Genomic DNA, 19,016 nt, shown 5'->3' on the forward strand with positions numbered 1-19,016 from the left:
CATTTTTGGCACTCTTAATTTCTTCCATTTCCTCTCTTCTCTAATTTTTATCTTGTTAATACTCATGATTTTTAACTTTGTTAATTTTCTCTGTTTTCCCTTTTCTGTTAATCTTTCTCAATTTTTTCTCTCTTGTGGACTTAATTTTTCTTTTTTCTAATCACTTGATTTTAATTTTACTCTATCGTTTCTTAAGATAGAAAATGAAATTATTGATTCAAACTGAAGGGTTGTTGCTGAACGATAAGACGCTGGGATTCTTGGCCTCCAGAGGAGACGAATTCAATCCGGGGCCAGAGACGAGGCTGGATCGCTCAGAGCTTTTGTGTAATAAAGTTTTATTAAAGTATAAAGGAGATAGGTAAAGCTTCTGACATAGGCATCAGAAGGGGGCAGAAAGAGTACCCCCCTGCTGGTCTTTAGCTGTATGTTATATAGTCACTCACAGTCTGTTAATGAAAAGAAAGGAATGCCTTAAAATTTAGAATGGCACCAGATAATTTATCTCAGGCCATAAAACAATTGACCTGAATCTTGTAGAAGGGCAGATTACCACACAAATAGTTTCATTTACATAGATTAGGAGAACAATACCTGAGTATAACATAGGGGTTTGTCAAGTAGTTTGAGCCATTTTGGCGGAATTTAGAGTCTGGGGTAAATGCATAGCACATTAACATAGCTTTAAGATAAACATTTCCATGAGAAAACTGTATTGGTTAACTCAAGGTTTGAGAATAGTTAGCTTCAAGTGAAACCAGGTGTCATGGCAACACAGCATTTTAAGAGAAACTTCCTTTTAAATTTGTATAGAGGAGGAAAAAAATATCTCTAGTTTGTTTTCTCCTGCCGCTTAAGAGAGATAAAAATGTCTGGCACTTGCAGCCTATTACCTCCATTTGGAGACCCCTGGCCTTCCTGCCTGTTACCCTCTCAAAACCATCCTACTTTTTAACTCTAAACCTGTAAAGCTACCTTTTTTCACTTCTAATATTGCTTTACCCATGTAAAATTACCTTTCTGCACTTCTAAATATTGCTTTACCTAAGCCTCAAAAATTTATAAATATGTATCAATTTTATTTTCATTTAACTCTATGTGAAATATTTTCTAATATTCCTAGCGACTTCTTTGACATAACAGTTGTTTAGAAATTGTTGTTTAATTCTCATATATTTATGATTTTCTAAATAATGTATTATACATTATCAGTTACACTGCAGTATGATTTTTATCTAGAGAGCTGCATATATTTACTGGATGCAGTTTGAAGAGTATCATGGGTGACTGCATAGATAATTTATTTTTATTGATCTCTAATCTAATTCACTTATAGAACACACTGTGTAAATTTTTAATATTTTGAAATTTATTCTTAGTTGCACAGAATATCTTTGTGATGTTATCTTAGCATATCTTGGCATGTCTATCTTTGTGATGTTTCCATTTCAAACAATATATATTCATATTCTAGTTTCTAGCTCAGGTTAACATTATTCATAGTGTTCCAAAAATGTATCTATGTCTCTTTTTTTTCATTTTTACACTCAACTTTTTTATATTTTTATTTATTATTTTTAATATAAATTTATTTATTTTAATTGGAGGCTAATTGCTTTACAATACTGTATGGTTTTGCCATACATTGGCATGATAGTTTTTTCCTAGTTGTTCTATCCATCAGAGTAGGAAGGCTCTCAGAATTGCTAACTAGGGGAGTGGATTTGTCTATTTCTTCTTTCAGTTCTGCCCATCTTTTCTTCAAGTATTTTGATATATTCTTAGATACATTATATATTTATAATGGCTTAGTCCTTGTGAATTACCTTTCTAATAGTCATAAAATATGTCTTCATAGTTTTCATAATATGGCATCACTGGAAGTCTACAATAACTTATTGAAATATAGCTAATTAATTTAAAACACTTGATTATTTTCATGTGATAAAAGAATTCCTAATTAATTTCATGTAATCAGTGTCCTCAAATTATTCTCTATAAATTAAAAGCAAATGTAAAGTAAAAGAGAGCTATATAGACAACTTATTCACCCATGTCACAAATCTTGAAAACTTAAAAGAAAGGATTTTCTGTGATTTATTGAGAGAAAATATGTTAAATTAAGTAAAATGACAATAACATACTTTGGAATCTATGGTATACAGCAAACACAAAGATATGTATAGATTGAAACTTGCTTTACAAAATAAAGGAGCTCAAGTAATAGGTAGTACAGTCTAGCATCCAGAAAAGAACATAGATCCAAAGAACATGAAGGAAAGAAAAACAAAAAGTAAAATGTCAATTTTTAGAATAGGCTAAAAAGTATAAATGTATGATTAGCAAAATATTCAATTTTTTAGGGAAATGTAGTGTATAGACCAACTTTTGTAAGACTTTTAGCAAGTACAAATTAAGGTTATTAGAAGAAAAGTGTTTAAACTTTAGACACAAAAGAAAATAAATTCTTGAAAATGCATTGATAAAAATGTCAAGATAGTTAAAACAGAAATAAGAGAAATATTTTTGATGAAATATAAAATACTCCAGGTCTTCCTTGGTGGCTCTGATGGTAAAGAATCCACCTGAGTTGCAGGAGACTTCAGTTCGATTCCTGTGTTGGGAAGATCCACTGGAGGATGGCAATCCACTCCAGTGTTCTTGCCTGGAGAATTCACCTGGACAGAGGAGCCTGGCAGATTACAGTCCACGGGGTCATGAAGAGCCAGACATGACTGAGTGACTAAGCACAGCACAGCACAAAAAATAGTATTGACTGAGAAAACCTGATGATATTACTAATGATGAGTAAAGTGATTCAGTCAAATACTTCCCTGAATTTAATACAAAATGTTGGGTCCCTGAAAGGATTTATGAGTTTCCAGCCTATACTTGCATAGTGCTTCTAATGAAATCGAAGTGAAGAATGACAGCAGAAAGCAAAACCAAGGAGTCATCAGTTCAGTTCAGTCCCTCAGTCGTGTCCGACTCTTTGCGACCCCATGAACTGCAGTACACCAGGCCCCCCTGTCCATCACAAACTCCTAGAGTTTACTCAAACTCATGTCCATTGAGTCGGTGATGCCATCCAGCCATCTCATCCTCTGTCATCCCCTTCTCCTCCTGCCCCCAATCCCTCCCAGCATCAGGGTCTTTTCCAATGAGTCAACTCTTCGCATGAGGTGGCCAAAGTACTGGAGTTTCAGCTTCAGCATCAGTCCTTCCAGTGAACACCCAGGACTGATCTCCTTAAGGATGGACTGCTTGGATCTCCTTGCAGTCCAAGGGACTCTCAAGAGTCTTCTCCAACACCACAGTTCAAAAGCATCAATTTTTCAGTGCTCAGTTTTCTTCACAGTCCAACTCTCACATCCATACATGACCACTGGAAAAACCATAGCTTTGACCGACGGACCTTTGTTGGCAAAATAATGTCTCTGCTTGTTAATATGCTATCTAGGTTGGTCATAACTTTCCTTCCAAGGAGTAAGTGTCTTTTAATTTCATGGCTGCAGTCACCATCTGCAGTGATTTTGGAGCCCAGAAAAATAAAGTCTAACACTTTTTCCACTGTCTCCCCATCTATTTCCCATGAGGTGATGGGACCAGATGCCATGATGTTATTTTACTGAATGTTGAGCTTTAAGCCAACATTTTTACTCTCCTCTTTCACTTTCATCAAGAGCCTTTTTAGTTCCTCTTCACTTTCTGCCATAAGGGTGGTGTCATCTGCATATCTGAGGTTATTGATATTTCTCCCGGCAATCTTAATTCCAGCTTGTGCTTCTTCCAGCCCAGTGTTTCTCATGATGTACCCTGCATATAAGTTAAATAAGTAGGGTGACAATATACAGCCTTGACGTACTCCTTTTCCTATTTGGAACCAATCTGTTGGTCCATGTCCAGTTCTAACTGTTGCTTCCTGACCTGCATACAGGTTTCTCAAGAGGCAGGTCAGGTGATCTGGTATTCCCATCTCCTTCAGACAGGAGTCATAGACGGCTCTAAGGTCTTCCAGGTGAATTCATGCCGTCTTCCCTCAGTTGAGCAGAACAGGTTTTGTCTTCAGATTATGAATTGGATATCTGAGGTATCTGAGGTATCTCTATTTGATGGACTCAGACACAGTTTACAGAGGGATCTTTTATATGTTCTGGTCACGTACAAAAACCCAGGCTTGCTAATCCATAAAAGAAGGTGCATTCATCAACGTATATAACCTTAACAGTGCAGGCAAGCTAGTGAACTGTACCTCCAGGAGAGTTCACAATGGTAAACAATACAGTCTGAATCCCAGTGAACATATCCAACCTTGTTCAAGAATCAGCATCAAATTAATTGATCATTAACTAAATGTAGTTTCATCTCTGGATAATCAACTCTCGGTGGCAGAAAATTCTGTGAGGGCTTCAGTCCAATTACAATATATCTGATCATGGATATCTGTTAAAAAAAAAAAAGACCTTGATATCAGTTTTTCCTCAGTGCCTATAATTGAGTGAGCAATTCACTTGTAACAGTCTGAAGATAAGAAATAATTGAAATCAGTCTTACATAAATCATGCAAGATTGACCACAGGAAGAATAAAAGGAAGAAACTACAAGAAAGACCACGAGACTGTGAACCAAATGTGATATATTAAAGTGTTAAAGAAGCTGAAAAGTATAATTATAGAGTATCATGTTATTTGATCATTTGTGCTATATATTGCAACTTTCTGTTTATTGAAAAATTTCCTTTAATGTTTGAACTTATGTTTTATAATCAAGAAATCTAATTTTAATATTTTCTGAAGCACAAATACAGCAATGCCCACCTCCACCTCAGATTCCCAATGCTCGAGATATGACAACTACAGTGAAATATCAGGATGGAGAAAAAATATCAATTCTATGTAAAGAAAATTATTTAATTCAAGATGCAGAAGACATTGTGTGCAAGGATGGGAGATGGCAGTCAATCCCACATTGCACTGGTAAGTAGTGCATAAGTTTCTTTAAAACATTCTTTAAACAAGATTAACACTCCTCTAATCTTTGTATCATTTCATGATGGCTCAGTGGTAAAGTATCCTCCTGCAATGCAGGAGATGCATGAGATACAGTTTCGACCCCTGTATGGGGAAGATCCCCTGGAGGAGGGAATGGCAACTGACTCCAGTGTTGTTGCCTGGGAAATTCCTTGGACAGAGGAAGCTGTTGGGCTAGAGTCCATGGGGCCGCAAAGAGTTGGACATGACTGAGTGACTGAGCATGCACACAGGCTTTGCGTGGATCAGCAAGATGAAGTCCTCTCTATCTCTTCCAATTTATCTTGAAACAGTAAATCACAGTTTCAGTTTATGAGTTGATGAACACTCTTTCATCTCTGATGTGAAACACAGACAAACTCTTTGGGCTACTGAGTAAATAACAGATAAAATTTATGTTTATGCAAATTTTTTTCCTAATGATCAAAAGGACAAGAGTGAAGGGCAACTGGGCTGCCCAGCTGGGGAGTCATGGTCCTGAAGGATAAGCCCCAGAAATTCTGACTTAGTAGTCCAGTGTAACTTGTGCACAAGAAAGCCAGAGAGCTGTAGGAAACAGAGCTGCTGCTCTTTAAAGGCACACAGAAGTCTCACGTGCTCTGTGCCCCAGTGAAGAGGCATCAATGGGAAAGAGGCTTGGGTTAGACTAATTTGCTTATCTTTGTGAAACTCCTAGAGAGATAGGAGACAACTAGGATCATAGATGCTGGTGCCAGCCATCGTGAGAGACAAGTGCCACTTTAGAGTTCTCCCCAACACACACATACATGGCTTACTAGCACCAGAGGCTTAACAACTCACCAGCATGACAGCACCAGCCCCAGACTCCGCTGGGCTCCACAGCTGCTACACCTGCATCTCACCCTGCTCTCGGGTGTGATATCAGCCCAAGTATGCTTAGGGCCTGAAGCCAGCTCCATCAGCACTTCATCCTGCCTATTAGTGGGCTGGTAGCCACCACATGAGGAAGGGGCTGGCAGCCAACAGGGGAGGAGATGGGATCCTTTCCTACCAGTGCACCCAGAGTGGTTCACATTGATATAGCAGAAGGGCACCCCATAGCATCTAGATCTGCTGCCCAGATCCTACAGAGGGAGTGTTCTGGTGGGACCCATAGAGTTCTTCATAAGACCACTTCTCTAAGATCAGGAATATATCTAACTCTTAGAAATAAACACAGAGTTAGGTAAATCATGAGACAGAGAAATACATTCCAAACAAAGAAACCAGACAAAATCTCAGAAAAGTCACTAAACAAAGTTAAGATAAGCCATCTACCCAATAAAGCATGCAAGATAATGACCATAAAGATGTTCAATAGACTCTAGAGAAGAATGGATGGAAACAGAATTTTAAGAATAAGAAAATATAAAGACGAACTAAACAGTGCTGAAGGATACAACAGCTGAAATGAAAAATATTCTACAGAAAATCAACAGTAGATTAGAGGATTCAGAAGAATGGATCACAGATCTGGAAGACAGGGTAGTGGAAACTTCTCTAATAGCACAGGAAAAAGGAAAACGGATTTAAAAAAAGAGTATAGGTTAACAGACATCTGGGAAAACATCAAGTGCAGTACTTTTCTCATTATAGGGATCTAAAATAGAGAGAGACAAAGACTTATTTGAAGAAATAATAGCTAAACTTTTCTAACCTGGGGAAGGAAACTGACATTCAGGTCTTCAAATCAAACAGTCCCAAAAAGAGATGAACCTGAAGAGGTCCATACCAGGACACATTATCATTTAATGGAAAAATTAAAAATGTTGTTGTTCCAAAGTAAATTGCAGTGGGGTCATACTTATCAACAATTACCTTAAATGTAAATGGGTTGAATGCACCAACCAAAAAACAAAGACTGGCTGAATAGACAGAAAAACAGGACCCCTATATATACTGTCTACAGGAGTCCCACCTCAAACCAAGGGACACATACAAACTGAAAGTGAAGTGCTGGAAAAGGTACTTTTTGCAAATGGAGACCAAAAGAAAGCAAGAGCAGCAATACTAATATATGGTAAAATAGACTTTGAAATAAAGGGTGTGAAAAAAGACAACAAAAGATACTTTCATAATGATTAAAGGATCAATCCAAGAAGATATCACAATTGTAAATATATATGCACCCAACATGGGAGCACCTCAATACCTAAGGCAAACGCTAACAAGTATGAAAGGGGATATTAACAGTAACACAATAAGAGTGGGAGACTTTAATACCCCACTCACACCTATGGTTAGATCAACTAAACAGAAAATTATCAAGGAATCACAAACTTTAAATGATACAATGGAACAGTTAGACCTAATCAATATCTACTGGACACTTCACCACAAAATAATGAATTTCACCTTTTTCTCAAGTGCAGATGGAACATTCTCCAGGACAGATCACATCCTGATCCAGAAACTAGCATTAGTAAATTCAAAAAATCTGAAATCATTTCAAGAATCTTTTCTGATTACAATGCACTAAGATTAGATGTCAACTGCAGGACAAAAACTATTAAAAATACCAACGTATGGAAGCTAAATAACATGCTTATGAATAACCAACAAATCATTGAATAAATCAACAAGGAAATCAAAATATGCACAGAAAGAAATGAAAATGAAAACACAGCAACCAAAACCTCTGGGATTCATTAAAAGCAGTGCTAAGGTGAAGGTTCATAGTGTTACAACTCACCTCAAGAAAGAGGAGAAAAGTTACATAAATAACCTAACTTCACACCTAAAGCAACTGGAGAAAGAGGAAATGAAGAACCCCAGTGTTAATAGAAGGAAAGAAATCATAAAAATTAGGGCAGGAATAAATGAAAAAGAAACAAAGGAGACTAGAGCAAAAATCAGCAAAACTAAAAGCTGGTTCTTTGAGATGATAAATAAAACAGAGAAACCATTATCCATACTCATCAAGGAAAAAGAAAAAAGGGAGAAGAATCAAATCAACAAAAGTAGAAATGAAAATGGAGAGATCACAACAGACAACACAGAAATGCAAATGATAATAAGAGACTACTATTAGCAACTGTATGCCAATGAAATGGAAAACCTGAAAGAAATGGAAGAATTTTTAGAAAAGTATAACCTTTCAAAGCTGAACCAGGAAGAAATAGAAAGTCTTAACAGATTCATCACAAGTATGGAAATAAAAAATGGAATAAAAAATCTCAACAAACAAATCCAAGGACCAAATGACTTCACAGGTGAATTCTACCAAAAATTTAGAGAAGACCTAACACCTATCCTACTCAAATTCTTCCAGAAAAGTGCAGAGAAAGATAAACTCCCAAATTCATTCTATGAGGTCACCATCACCCTAATTTTAAAACCAGACAACGATGACACAGAAAAAGAAAACTACAGGCCAATATCACTGATGAACATAGATGCTAAATTCTTCAACAAAATTCTAGCAAACAGAATCCAGCAACATATTAAAAAGATCATACATCATGACCAAGTGGGCTTTATCCCAGGGATGCAAGGATTCTTCAATATTTGTAAATCAATCAATGTGATACACCACATTAAGAATTAAAAGATAAAAACCATAGGATTATCTCAATATATGCAAAGCCTTTTACAAAATTCAACATCCATTTATGATTAACAAACAAACAAACAAACAAACAAACAAACAAAAAAACTCCCCAGAAAGCAGGCATAGAAGGAGCGTACCTCAACATAATAAAAGCCACATATGATAAACCCACAGCAAACTTTATCCTCAATGGCAAAAAATTGAAAGCATTCCCCCTAAGATCAGGAACAAGACAAGTATGCTGTCTCTCAACACTACTATTCAACATAGTTTGGAAAGTTTTAGCGACCATCAATCACAGAAGAAAAGGAAATAAAAGGAATCCAGATTGGAAAAGAAGTAAAGCTCTCACTGTTTGCAGATGACATGATTCTCTAGATATAAAACCCTAAAGACACCATCAGAAAATTACTGGGGCTAACAAATGAATATAGTAAAGTTGCAGGATCTAAAATTAATACACAGATATCCCTTGCATTCCCAAGCATTAACATTGAGAAAACAGTAAGAGAAATTAAAGAAATGATCACATTCACCATTGTGATGAAAAGAATAAAATACGTAGGAGTAAGTCTACCTAAAGAAACAAAATCCTTAAATATAGAAAGCTATGAAACATTGATGAAAGATATTAAAGATGATACAAATTGATGGAGAAATACCGTGTTCATGGATTGGAAAAATCAGCATAGTGAAAATGAGTACACTATCCAAAGCAATTTATAGATTCAGTGCAATCCCTATCAAGCTCCAATGGCATTTTTCACAGAACTAGAACAAATAATTTCACAATTTGTATGGAAATACAAAAGAACATCAAATAACCAAAGCAATCTTGAGAAAGAAGAATGGAACTGGAGGGATCAGCATAACTGACTTCAGACTATACTACAAAGCTACAGTCATCAAGACAGTATGGTACTGGCACAAAGCCAGAAATATAGATCAATGGAACAAAATAGAAACCCCAGAGATAAATCCACACACCTATGGACACCTTATCTTTGACAAAGAAGACAAAAGTATACAATGGAGAAAAGACAATCTCTTTAACAAGTGGTGCTGGGAAAACTGGTCAACAACCTGTAAAAGAATGAAACTAGAACACTTTCTAACACCATACACAAAAATAAACTCAAAATGGATTAAAGATCTAAATGTAAGAACAGAAACTATAAAACTCCTAGAGGAAAACATACGCAAAACACTCTCTGACATAAATCACAGCAGATTCTCTATGACCCGCCTTCCAGAGTAGTGGAAATAAAGACAAAAATAAACAAATGGGACCTAATTACACTTAAAAGCTTTTGCGCACTGAAGGAAACTGTATTAAAATGAAAAGACAGCCTTCAGAGTAGGAGCAAATAATAGCAAATGAAGCAATTGACAAAGAACTAATCTCAAAAATATAGAGACAACTCATGCAGCTCAGTACCAGAAAAATAAATGACCCAATTCAAAAATGGGCCAAAAACTAAACAGACATTTGTCCAAAGAAATGATTCAGATGGCTAACAAGCACATGAAAAAATGCTCAACATCATTCATTATCAGAGAGTTGCAAATCAAAACCACAATGAGGTACCATCTCATGCTGGTCAAAATGACTGCTATCGAAAGTTTACAAAAAATAAATGCTGAAGAGGGTGAAGAGAAAAGCAAACCCTCTTACACTGTTGGTGGAAATGCAAACTAGTACAGCCACTGTGTAGAACAGTGTGAGGATTCCTTAAAAAACTGAAAATAGACCTGCCATGTGACCCAGCAATCCCACTGCTAGGCATACACACTGAGAAAACCAGAATTGAAAGAGACACATGTACCGCAATGTTCATTGTAGCACTATTTACAATAGCTAAGACATGAGAGCAACCTAGATGCCCACTGGCAGAAAAAAATGGATAAGAAAGCTGTGGTACATGTACACAAAGGAATATTAGCCAGGTAGTAAAAAGAACACATTTGAATCGGTTAATGAGGTGGATGAAACTGGAGCCTGTTATACAGTGATGTAAGTCAGAAAGAAAAACACCAATACAGTATATTAACACATATATATGGAATTTAGAAAGATGGTCATGATGACATTACAGGCAAGACAGCAAAAGAGACACAGATATAAAGAACAGACTTTTGGACTCTGTGGGGGAAGGCGAGGTTGTGATGATTTGAGAGAATTGCATTGAAACATGTATATACCATATGTGAAATAGATCATCAGTCCAAGTTTGATGCATGAAACAGTGCACTCAAAGCCAGTGCACTGGGACAACCCAGAGGGATGGGATGGGGAGGGAGGTGGGAGTGGGGTTCGGGATGGAGGACACATGTACACCCATGGCTGATTCATGTGAATGTATGGCAAAAAAACACAATATAGTAGTTAGCCTCCAATTAAAATTAATTAATTAATTTTAAAAAAGTTGTTCTGTTGCCAAGTCATGTACAACACTTTGTGACCCCATGGACTAGAACAGGCCAGGCTTCCCTGTCTCTCAACATCTCTCAGACTTTGCCCACATTCATGTCCATTGAATTGGTGATGCCAGCCAAACATCTCATCGTCTATCACCCTGTTCTCCTTCAAAGAAAAGGCAGTAGTTACCTACAAGGAGACCCTTACAAGTATCAGCAGCTTCTGAAGAATCTCTTTTTTGGTCACAAGGGACTGGCACAACATACACAAAGTGGTGAAAAGAAAAAAACTTGCAGCCAAGACTACTGTATCCAGGAAAAACATATTGCAGTCATAGTGTGATGTCCCTTCACACCTGTTATCATCATGAAAAGGGCAACATCAAATGTTGTCAAAGATGTGAAGAAAAGGGAATATTTGTGCACTGTTGGTGGGATTGTAAACTGGCAGAGTTGCTATGGAAAAGAAGATAGAGTTTCCTTTAAAAATTAAAAATAGAACTTCTGTATGATCCAGCAGTTCCACTACTGGGTATTTATTCAAAGGAACCAAAACACCAATCTAAAAAGATATGTGCACTCCAATGTTCATTGCAGCATTACACACAATTACCAGGATTTGGAAGCAACCTAAAAAGTCCACTGTTAGGTAGATAAGAAGATATTTTATATATATATACATGCAATATGAACTATAACCAAGCCATAAAATATGAAACATTTCCATTTGCAACAACATGGATGTGTCTAGGATGTATTATTCTAAGTGAAGTAGGTAAGATAGAAATAGACAAATGCCATATGATTTCACTTATTTATGGACCTAAAAATAAAACAAAATCAAAGGAAAACAGGCTCATATGGATACAAAAATTTAATGAGTTGTTGCAAGAAAGGAGGAGGGGTTGGCAAGGTAGATACAAGGGATTTGGAAGTACAAACATGTAATAAAGAAGCCAGGGGGATGTATTATACAGCATACAGAATATGGTCAATAATATTGTAGTAAATTTGTTAGGGACAGATTGTTTCTAGACATGCTGGTAGTCATTTTATAATGCATGTAAAAGTAAAATCATTTTGTAGTACAGTTGAAGCTAGCATACTGTTATACATCCAACATTTCAATAAGAAATTCATTTAAAAAAGGATGAAGGGGCATATTGAACAAGTGGTAGTGGCATAGTGTTTATGGAGACAAATAGCTTGCAAGTTTCAAATATTTGTCAGTTTTAAAATCCTTTAACTTGTTCTGAGTATTCTTTTGTTTAATTCTTACTTTAAAATCCAAAGTAATATTTGATTATATTAATATTTTTAATTTAAAGATTATATTTGTACTTTACTCTTTGACCCCTGTACTTCATGTAGAAAAAATTGGATGTTCTCAACCACCTCAAATAGACCATGGAACCATTAAATCATCCAGCTCTGCAGAAGAAAGAAGAGAAATACATGAACAAAGGCTGTATGCACATGGCACAAAGTTAAGTTATACTTGTGAAGAAGGCTTCGAGATATCTGCAAATGATGTGATAATATGCCATATGGGAAAGTGGAGCTCTCCCCCTCACTGTGTAGGTGAGGACACTGGGCAAACCAAAGTCTATTTTCAGTACCATTCATTCAACTAATCAATTGTCATCAAAGCCAGGAGACTCAACCCTTTAGATTTCTAAAAATATCAAGTAACATATATTTATAGGTAATTTATGTATTAAAATAAAATGTGTATATTTATATGTTAAATCAAATTGGACATAAAAGTGAACTTTTTTGTTATTAACAATTTTGTTTCTTCTGTATAGAATCACTTTTCAATCTGGCAATTATTTTGTATTAACACTGGATGTGCAATAAAATTAAACCTAACTATTCATATTAGTAAACCTATTTATATTCTTATCTATTCAAGTTTCAAAAATATGTCCTATGTCTTCCCTAAAATGTCCTTCTTAATTTCTTACAATATATACTACTTTTCCTAAGATGATGTGTGGAGTCTCAATGTGTTTTTCTTTTATTTTCATGATTGTTTAGAGAGCACTGATGGTTTCTTTTATATATTGGTAATTTCAGTTTCAAGTTCTTGCTCGAGTGGACACACACCAGAATGGTGATTTCAGGAAAAATTTGTGCACTTTCCTCCCATGTCATGAAGTTCCTGTATAATCATTTATTGTTTTCAAGTAAAATTACCAAATATGTTGACCAGTACATGAAATTAAATTTCAAAGTTAGCAAAACATGAAATCTTTCTTTCATTTCTTCCCAGGACTCCCTTGTGGACATCCACCTTATATTCTGAATGGTGTTGTATCTCACAAGAAAGACAGCTACCAATATGGAGAAGAAGTTACTTATGACTGTGATGAAGGGTTTGGAACTGATGGACCTGCATCTATGAGATGTTTAGGAGGGAAATGGTCTCTTCCACAAGATTGCATAAGTATAGTGATAATCCTTTTATTCTAAAGCTGACAAATATCTTTTAATTCAAAGCATAAATGGCACAAATATGAAACTAAGCAGTAATTCTAGAATTTAACAAGGTATCTAGGGTAAGTTCTTAATTCTGGTAGAGAATTAATAATGCTAGAAATAATAAAAGTTTGATTTGTTGTTGCAGTTCACTCATTCAGTCATTTCTGACTCTTTGCGACCCCATGGACTGTAGCAAGCCAGGTGTCCCTGTCCTTCACTGTCTCCTGGAGTTTGCTTAAACTCACGTCCATTGAATTGGTGATGCCATTCAACTATCTCATCCTTGGCTGTCCCCTTCTCCTCCTACTCTCAATCTTTCCCAGCATCAGGGTCTTTTCCGATGAGTTGGCTCTTTTTATCAGATGAGTTCCCTGGTGGCTAAGATGGTAAAGCATCAGCTTACAATGTGGGAGACCTGGGTTCGATCCCTGGGTGGGGAAGATCCCTTGGAGAAGGAAATGGCAACCCACTCCAGTACTCTCGCCTGGAAAATCCCATGGATGGAGGAGCCTGGTAAGCTACAGTCCATGGGGTCGCAAAGAGTTGGACATGACTGAGCGACTTCACTCACTTTTACTTTCACATTCATCAGGTGACCAAAGTATTGGAGCTTCAGCTTCAGCATCAATCCTTCCAATGAATATTCAGGATCGATTTCTTTTAGGATTGACTGGTTTGATCTTGCAGTGCAAGGGACTCTCAAGAGTCTTCTCCAGCACCACAGTTCGAAAGTATCAATTCTTTTGCACTCAGGCTTCTTTATTATCCAACTCTCAAATTCATACATGACTACTGGAAAACTCATAGTTTTGACTAAGTGGACCTTTGTCAGCAAAGTGATGGCTCTGCTTTTTAATACACTCTCGAGATTTGTCATAACTTTGCTTCCAAGGAGCAAGCGTCTTTTAATTTCATGGCTGTAGTCACAATCTGCAGAGATTTTAGATCCCAAGAAAATTAAGTCTGTCACTGTTTCCATTTTTTCCACATCATTTTGCCATGCAGTGATGGGACCAGATGCCATGATCTTCATTTTTTGAATGCTGAGTTCTAAGCCAGCATTTTCAATCTCTTTCACCGTCACCAAGAGGCCCTTTAGTTCCCCTTTACTTTCTGCCATTAAGGTGGTGTCATCTGAGGCATAGTTGAGGTTATTGGTAATTCTCCTGGCAATTGTGATGCCTGCTTGAGCTTCATCCAGGCAGACATTTTGCATGATGTACTCTGCATATAAGTTAAGTAAGCAGGATAACAATATACACCCTTAAAGTACTCTCTTTCCAATTTTGAGCCAGTCAATTGTCCATGTACAGATCTAACTGTTACTTCTTCACCTGCATAGAGTTTTCTCAGGAGGAAGGTAAGGTGGTCTGGTTTCCTATCTCTTCAAGAATTTTCCACAGTTTGTTGTGATCCACACAATCAAGGACTTTAGCATAGTCAATGAAGCAGAAGTAGATGTTTTTCTGGAATTCCCTTGCTTTTTCTGTGATCCAATGGAGGTTAACAATTTGATAACACTAACTCAGATTTCTGTTTCACATCATCTTGGGTGCAGTTTGAACATCCTCCGATATACATCACAGATTTCTGGTCTCTGTTCCTGTACCATGGCTGAATTCTGCTCTTATGACTACTCAATTTCCTGTTAATTTGTCGATCATTTCTTTGTAATATGAAAATTTATAAGACATTTAACGTAATTCAAGGTAACATATTTTGATAAAAGCAAAAATAGAAACATTCATATTTTAGGTGGGCTGTCATGAGAGAAGAGAATTTAAATTTGAGAAGTATGCAGCTCTACCTCTTGGAATGGCACCATCCCATGTTGCATTTTTGATAATATAGAGATGGTCAATGTGACTAAATCAAGATTTCTGACATTTGTCTCAAGGTATAAGAGAAATGCTGTACAATATTCATTGGTTTGATATGTAGCAATTAATTTTCTGGAATATAATCAGTGGTTGCTATGAATCTTTAAAGATGTACTAAACAAATGCATATTCTTTCTTCTTTCAGGCACAAATTGTGTTAACTTGCCCACCTTTGATGATGCTGTACTCATAGATCAGGAGAAGGATTTCTATAGGTCAGGAGAACAAGTGGCTTTTAAATGTCTACCATATTATCAGTTGGATGGATCTAATACCATACAGTGTGTGAAGAGCAAATGGATAGGAAGGCCAGCGTGCAGAGGTACTTTGGTAAAATTTTAAAATTTATATATCTGAAGTAATATGATGTAGAAAATTGCCTCCACTATCACTAAATGGACATAGATTACTTTTAGGCCAGGTCAAAAACAGTTTGTGACTGAACATAAAGAGGCATGGACTTGAGTTCCCACATTTGGTGTTGTAGCCCAATAGTTCTCAAAGCAGAGTCCCGGCAGAGCATTCTCAGCACATTCTGTAAACTGTTAGATGTGCAAGCAGATTCACAGGCTCACTCAGACTTGTTGAATCTAAACCTCTTGGGCTTCAACTCTGACAATGTTTTTATGATTCCCAAGGAATTCTGTGTATATTTCTGTTTAGGCCCCATGGCTACACCCTCTTGTGGTTACAGCCTCTGCATCCCCTGAATCACATTGAGGAATGAACATCATTGACGGTGGTGTCCTTAGCATTTGCCCCAAAATATCATTATAGTTTTGTAAATTTGCACTTCATTTTTCTATATTTTTTCCAGATCTTCTGTCCAGATCTTTAATTAATCATCTTCTCCCTGCAACTATAGTATTCTTCAAAGTGTGTTAATTCTTGATTAAGACTCTAAAGAAGAACCTACTGTGTTTATTTTCTGAAAGGCCATAAAGTTATATCTCATAAACGAGCAGAATGTAAACCAAATCTTGATGTCAAATGATATTTTTATTATGTTTTCCTTATGGTGTATAAATTCATTTAGAATTTATATACTTTATAATTTTATTTTACTAACCTCAAAAAGAGATTTCCAGGAAAACTTTTTTTTCAGTGGCCTAAAAATTGTGTATCACTTTTCTAGTGAAGTATAGGGGAGAGATTTAAGATACAGAAGTGTAATTCATGCTGGAAAATATTGCTTTATTTCCTTTCCCTTAACCTTACATATAAACGGATGAAAATTAGCAGTCTTTCATGACAGATTAACTGTTGAATCGAAACGACCATGGAATATATTTGACATTCTATTTCCTCCTTTCTGTTCTTGATAATCATTATATTAGAGATTCTTTTTTACCTTTCTATTCAGATGTTTCCTGTGTGAATCCACCTCAAGTGGAAAATGCTGTTATAGAAAATCAGAAGTCTAGATATCAAAGTGGTGAGAAGGCACGTTACGAATGCATCGGGAATTATGACCTCTTTGGGGAGACAGATGTCGTATGTTTAAATGGAACTTGGACAAAACCACCTCAGTGCAAAGGTAGAGTATCTTAACCCTGTCCACCCAATTAGAGAATATATTAAGAACAAAATATATTGATACAAAATTAGGGTGAAGTGGCTTTTCTGGAATCATTTTTAGTTGCCAAAAAAAAAAAAAATGGTGCTGAAAATCCAGTTCTTTTGTGGTCTGAATATGTACTCTAACATGTTTATTGTATGACAGTGTTGACCAGATTTGAGCAGTTGGAATCATGGGACATTTCCTGTCTTAAACATTAAGATAGTCAGTTGTTTTGTGAAGAATAAGTGTGTAAAAGATACCATAATTACATTTAACAGCCCAAGAAATTCCACTTTGAGACATGGAATAAGCAGCTGTGGCCTGATCACAAAATCTGACATAGATGTGGGCAGCTGTACCTATGGATGATACTTAAAGGTAGGTTACTAGCTGAGTTCCAGCAGAGCTATTTAAAATCCTACAGGATGATGCTACAAAAGTGCTACACTCATTAATGTCAGCAAATTTGGGAAACCCAGCAGTGGTCACAGGAGTGGTCAATCCTCATTCCAATTCCCAAGAAGGGCAGTACTAAAAATGCTCAGATCACCAGACAAGTGCAGCGTTTTTTGCACTTCCCTGGTGGCTCGGACGGTAAAGCGTCTGCCTACAATGCGGGAGACCCGGGTTCAATCCCTCGGCTGGGAAGATCTCCTGGAGAAAGAAATAGTGACCCACTCCAGTACTCTTGCCTGGAAAATCCCATGGACGGAGAAGCCTAGTAGGCTACAGTCCATGGAGTCTCCAAGAGTCAGACATGACTGAGTAACTTCAGTTTCACTTCCACTTCCACTTTCCCATGCTAGTAAGCTTATGTTCAAAATCCTCCAAGCTAAGCTTGAGGTGAACAGCCGATTCATTGATAAAGACCTTGAAACTGGGAAAGGTTGAAGGCAGACAGAGAATCGGGTGACAGAGGATGAGATGTTTGGGTGACATCAGTGATTCAATGGACATGAATTTGGGCAACTCCAGAAGAGGTTAGGGGCCTGAAAACCTGGCATGAGCAGTCCGTGGGGTCGCAAAGTGTTAGACACGACTTGGTGACTGAACAATAATTAGCTGAACTCATTCAGGAAATTAGTGTACACATAAAAATAGTCTGAAACTTGGTCCTGGGACACTTCAGTGTTTAGAGATCAGATAGGATGGGAATCCAAACCAAGTACATTATCCACTTCTAGTTTTCAAGTTAACTTTTGCCTGATGTGTAATTTTTGCCATCTCCACTTAAACATGTTTTCATGTTTGAAGTGATTTTTTTTTAAGACAACATACAGGTGAGTCTTGTTTAAGGATCTACCCTGACATTTTCAGGTTTTTAATTGATGTATTTAGGACCATTTATATTTAGAGTGACTTATTAACTATTAGGGACATTCTGCCATTTTCTTATTTGTTTTGTGTGTGTTTCCTACATTTCTCAACATTTTTCTTTTCTTGCCTTCCTTGTGGATTTTTGAACATTATAAAATAATTTAACTGTGATCTGCATTGTTTTTGAGTATATGTCTTTGCATGGTTTTCTTAGTCTCTCTAGGTATTAAGATACACATTGGTAGTTTATCACTCCCTACTGTTGCTGACATTTTACCACCTCAGATGAAATGTGGAATGCTTACTTCCATTTAGATTTATTGGTTCTCCCCACATTTTAAACATAAATGTCTCTAGTATTCTCTCTGTATACATTGAGTACCATATCAGATGACAATTTTGCACAACTATAATGATATCAACAGGGAAGTCATATTCTTATTATTTTTACCCTTATATTTTAAAAAAATATCCATTCTAAAATCTCAATTCTTTTTCTATTTTGCTTTCTTTTGAAAAGTTCTTAAATATAGTTCTGCTGGAGACAAATTCTCTCAGTTTTGCTTTGAAAGGGAAATTCTTTCTTTTTCCCTTTAATTCAAAAGGATAGTTTACAAGATATAGGATTTGAAGTTTATTTTCATCCAGCTTTGGAAAAATGTTCTCATTTCTTCCTGGCTCTCTGGTCATTGATGAAATTTCCACCGATGCTTGAATCCTTTTTTCAAAATACATATGCATATTTTTCCCAAGTAAGTATGCACATCTATCAAACT

General features: G+C 36.4%; 1 protein-coding gene across 5 annotated transcripts in view; it reads left to right on the forward strand.

The window, feature by feature from the left end:
• Positions 1-19,016, forward strand: part of CFH (complement factor H) — a 192,180-nt gene that overhangs the window by 162,976 nt on the left and 10,188 nt on the right. For 2 of the 5 annotated variants that reach the window (XM_043485474.1, XM_043485477.1), the window contains 4 exons: positions 12,370-12,579; positions 13,274-13,447; positions 15,508-15,684; positions 16,726-16,899. The exons of 1 other annotated variant lie outside the window; for it this stretch is intronic. In XM_043485474.1, coding sequence (XP_043341409.1) covers positions 12,370-12,579; positions 13,274-13,447; positions 15,508-15,684; positions 16,726-16,899 — 735 coding nt within the window. Of the gene's footprint in view, positions 1-4,796; positions 4,977-12,369; positions 12,580-13,273; positions 13,448-15,507; positions 15,685-16,725; positions 16,900-17,201; positions 17,237-19,016 lie in introns of those variants that run through there. 2 more of the 5 variants (XM_043485475.1, XM_043485476.1) reach the window with 2 other exon arrangements.

The sequence above is a fragment of the Cervus canadensis genome, chromosome 13 (assembly GCF_019320065.1).
Source record: "Cervus canadensis isolate Bull #8, Minnesota chromosome 13, ASM1932006v1, whole genome shotgun sequence".
Taxonomy (NCBI): domain Eukaryota; kingdom Metazoa; phylum Chordata; class Mammalia; order Artiodactyla; family Cervidae; genus Cervus; species Cervus canadensis.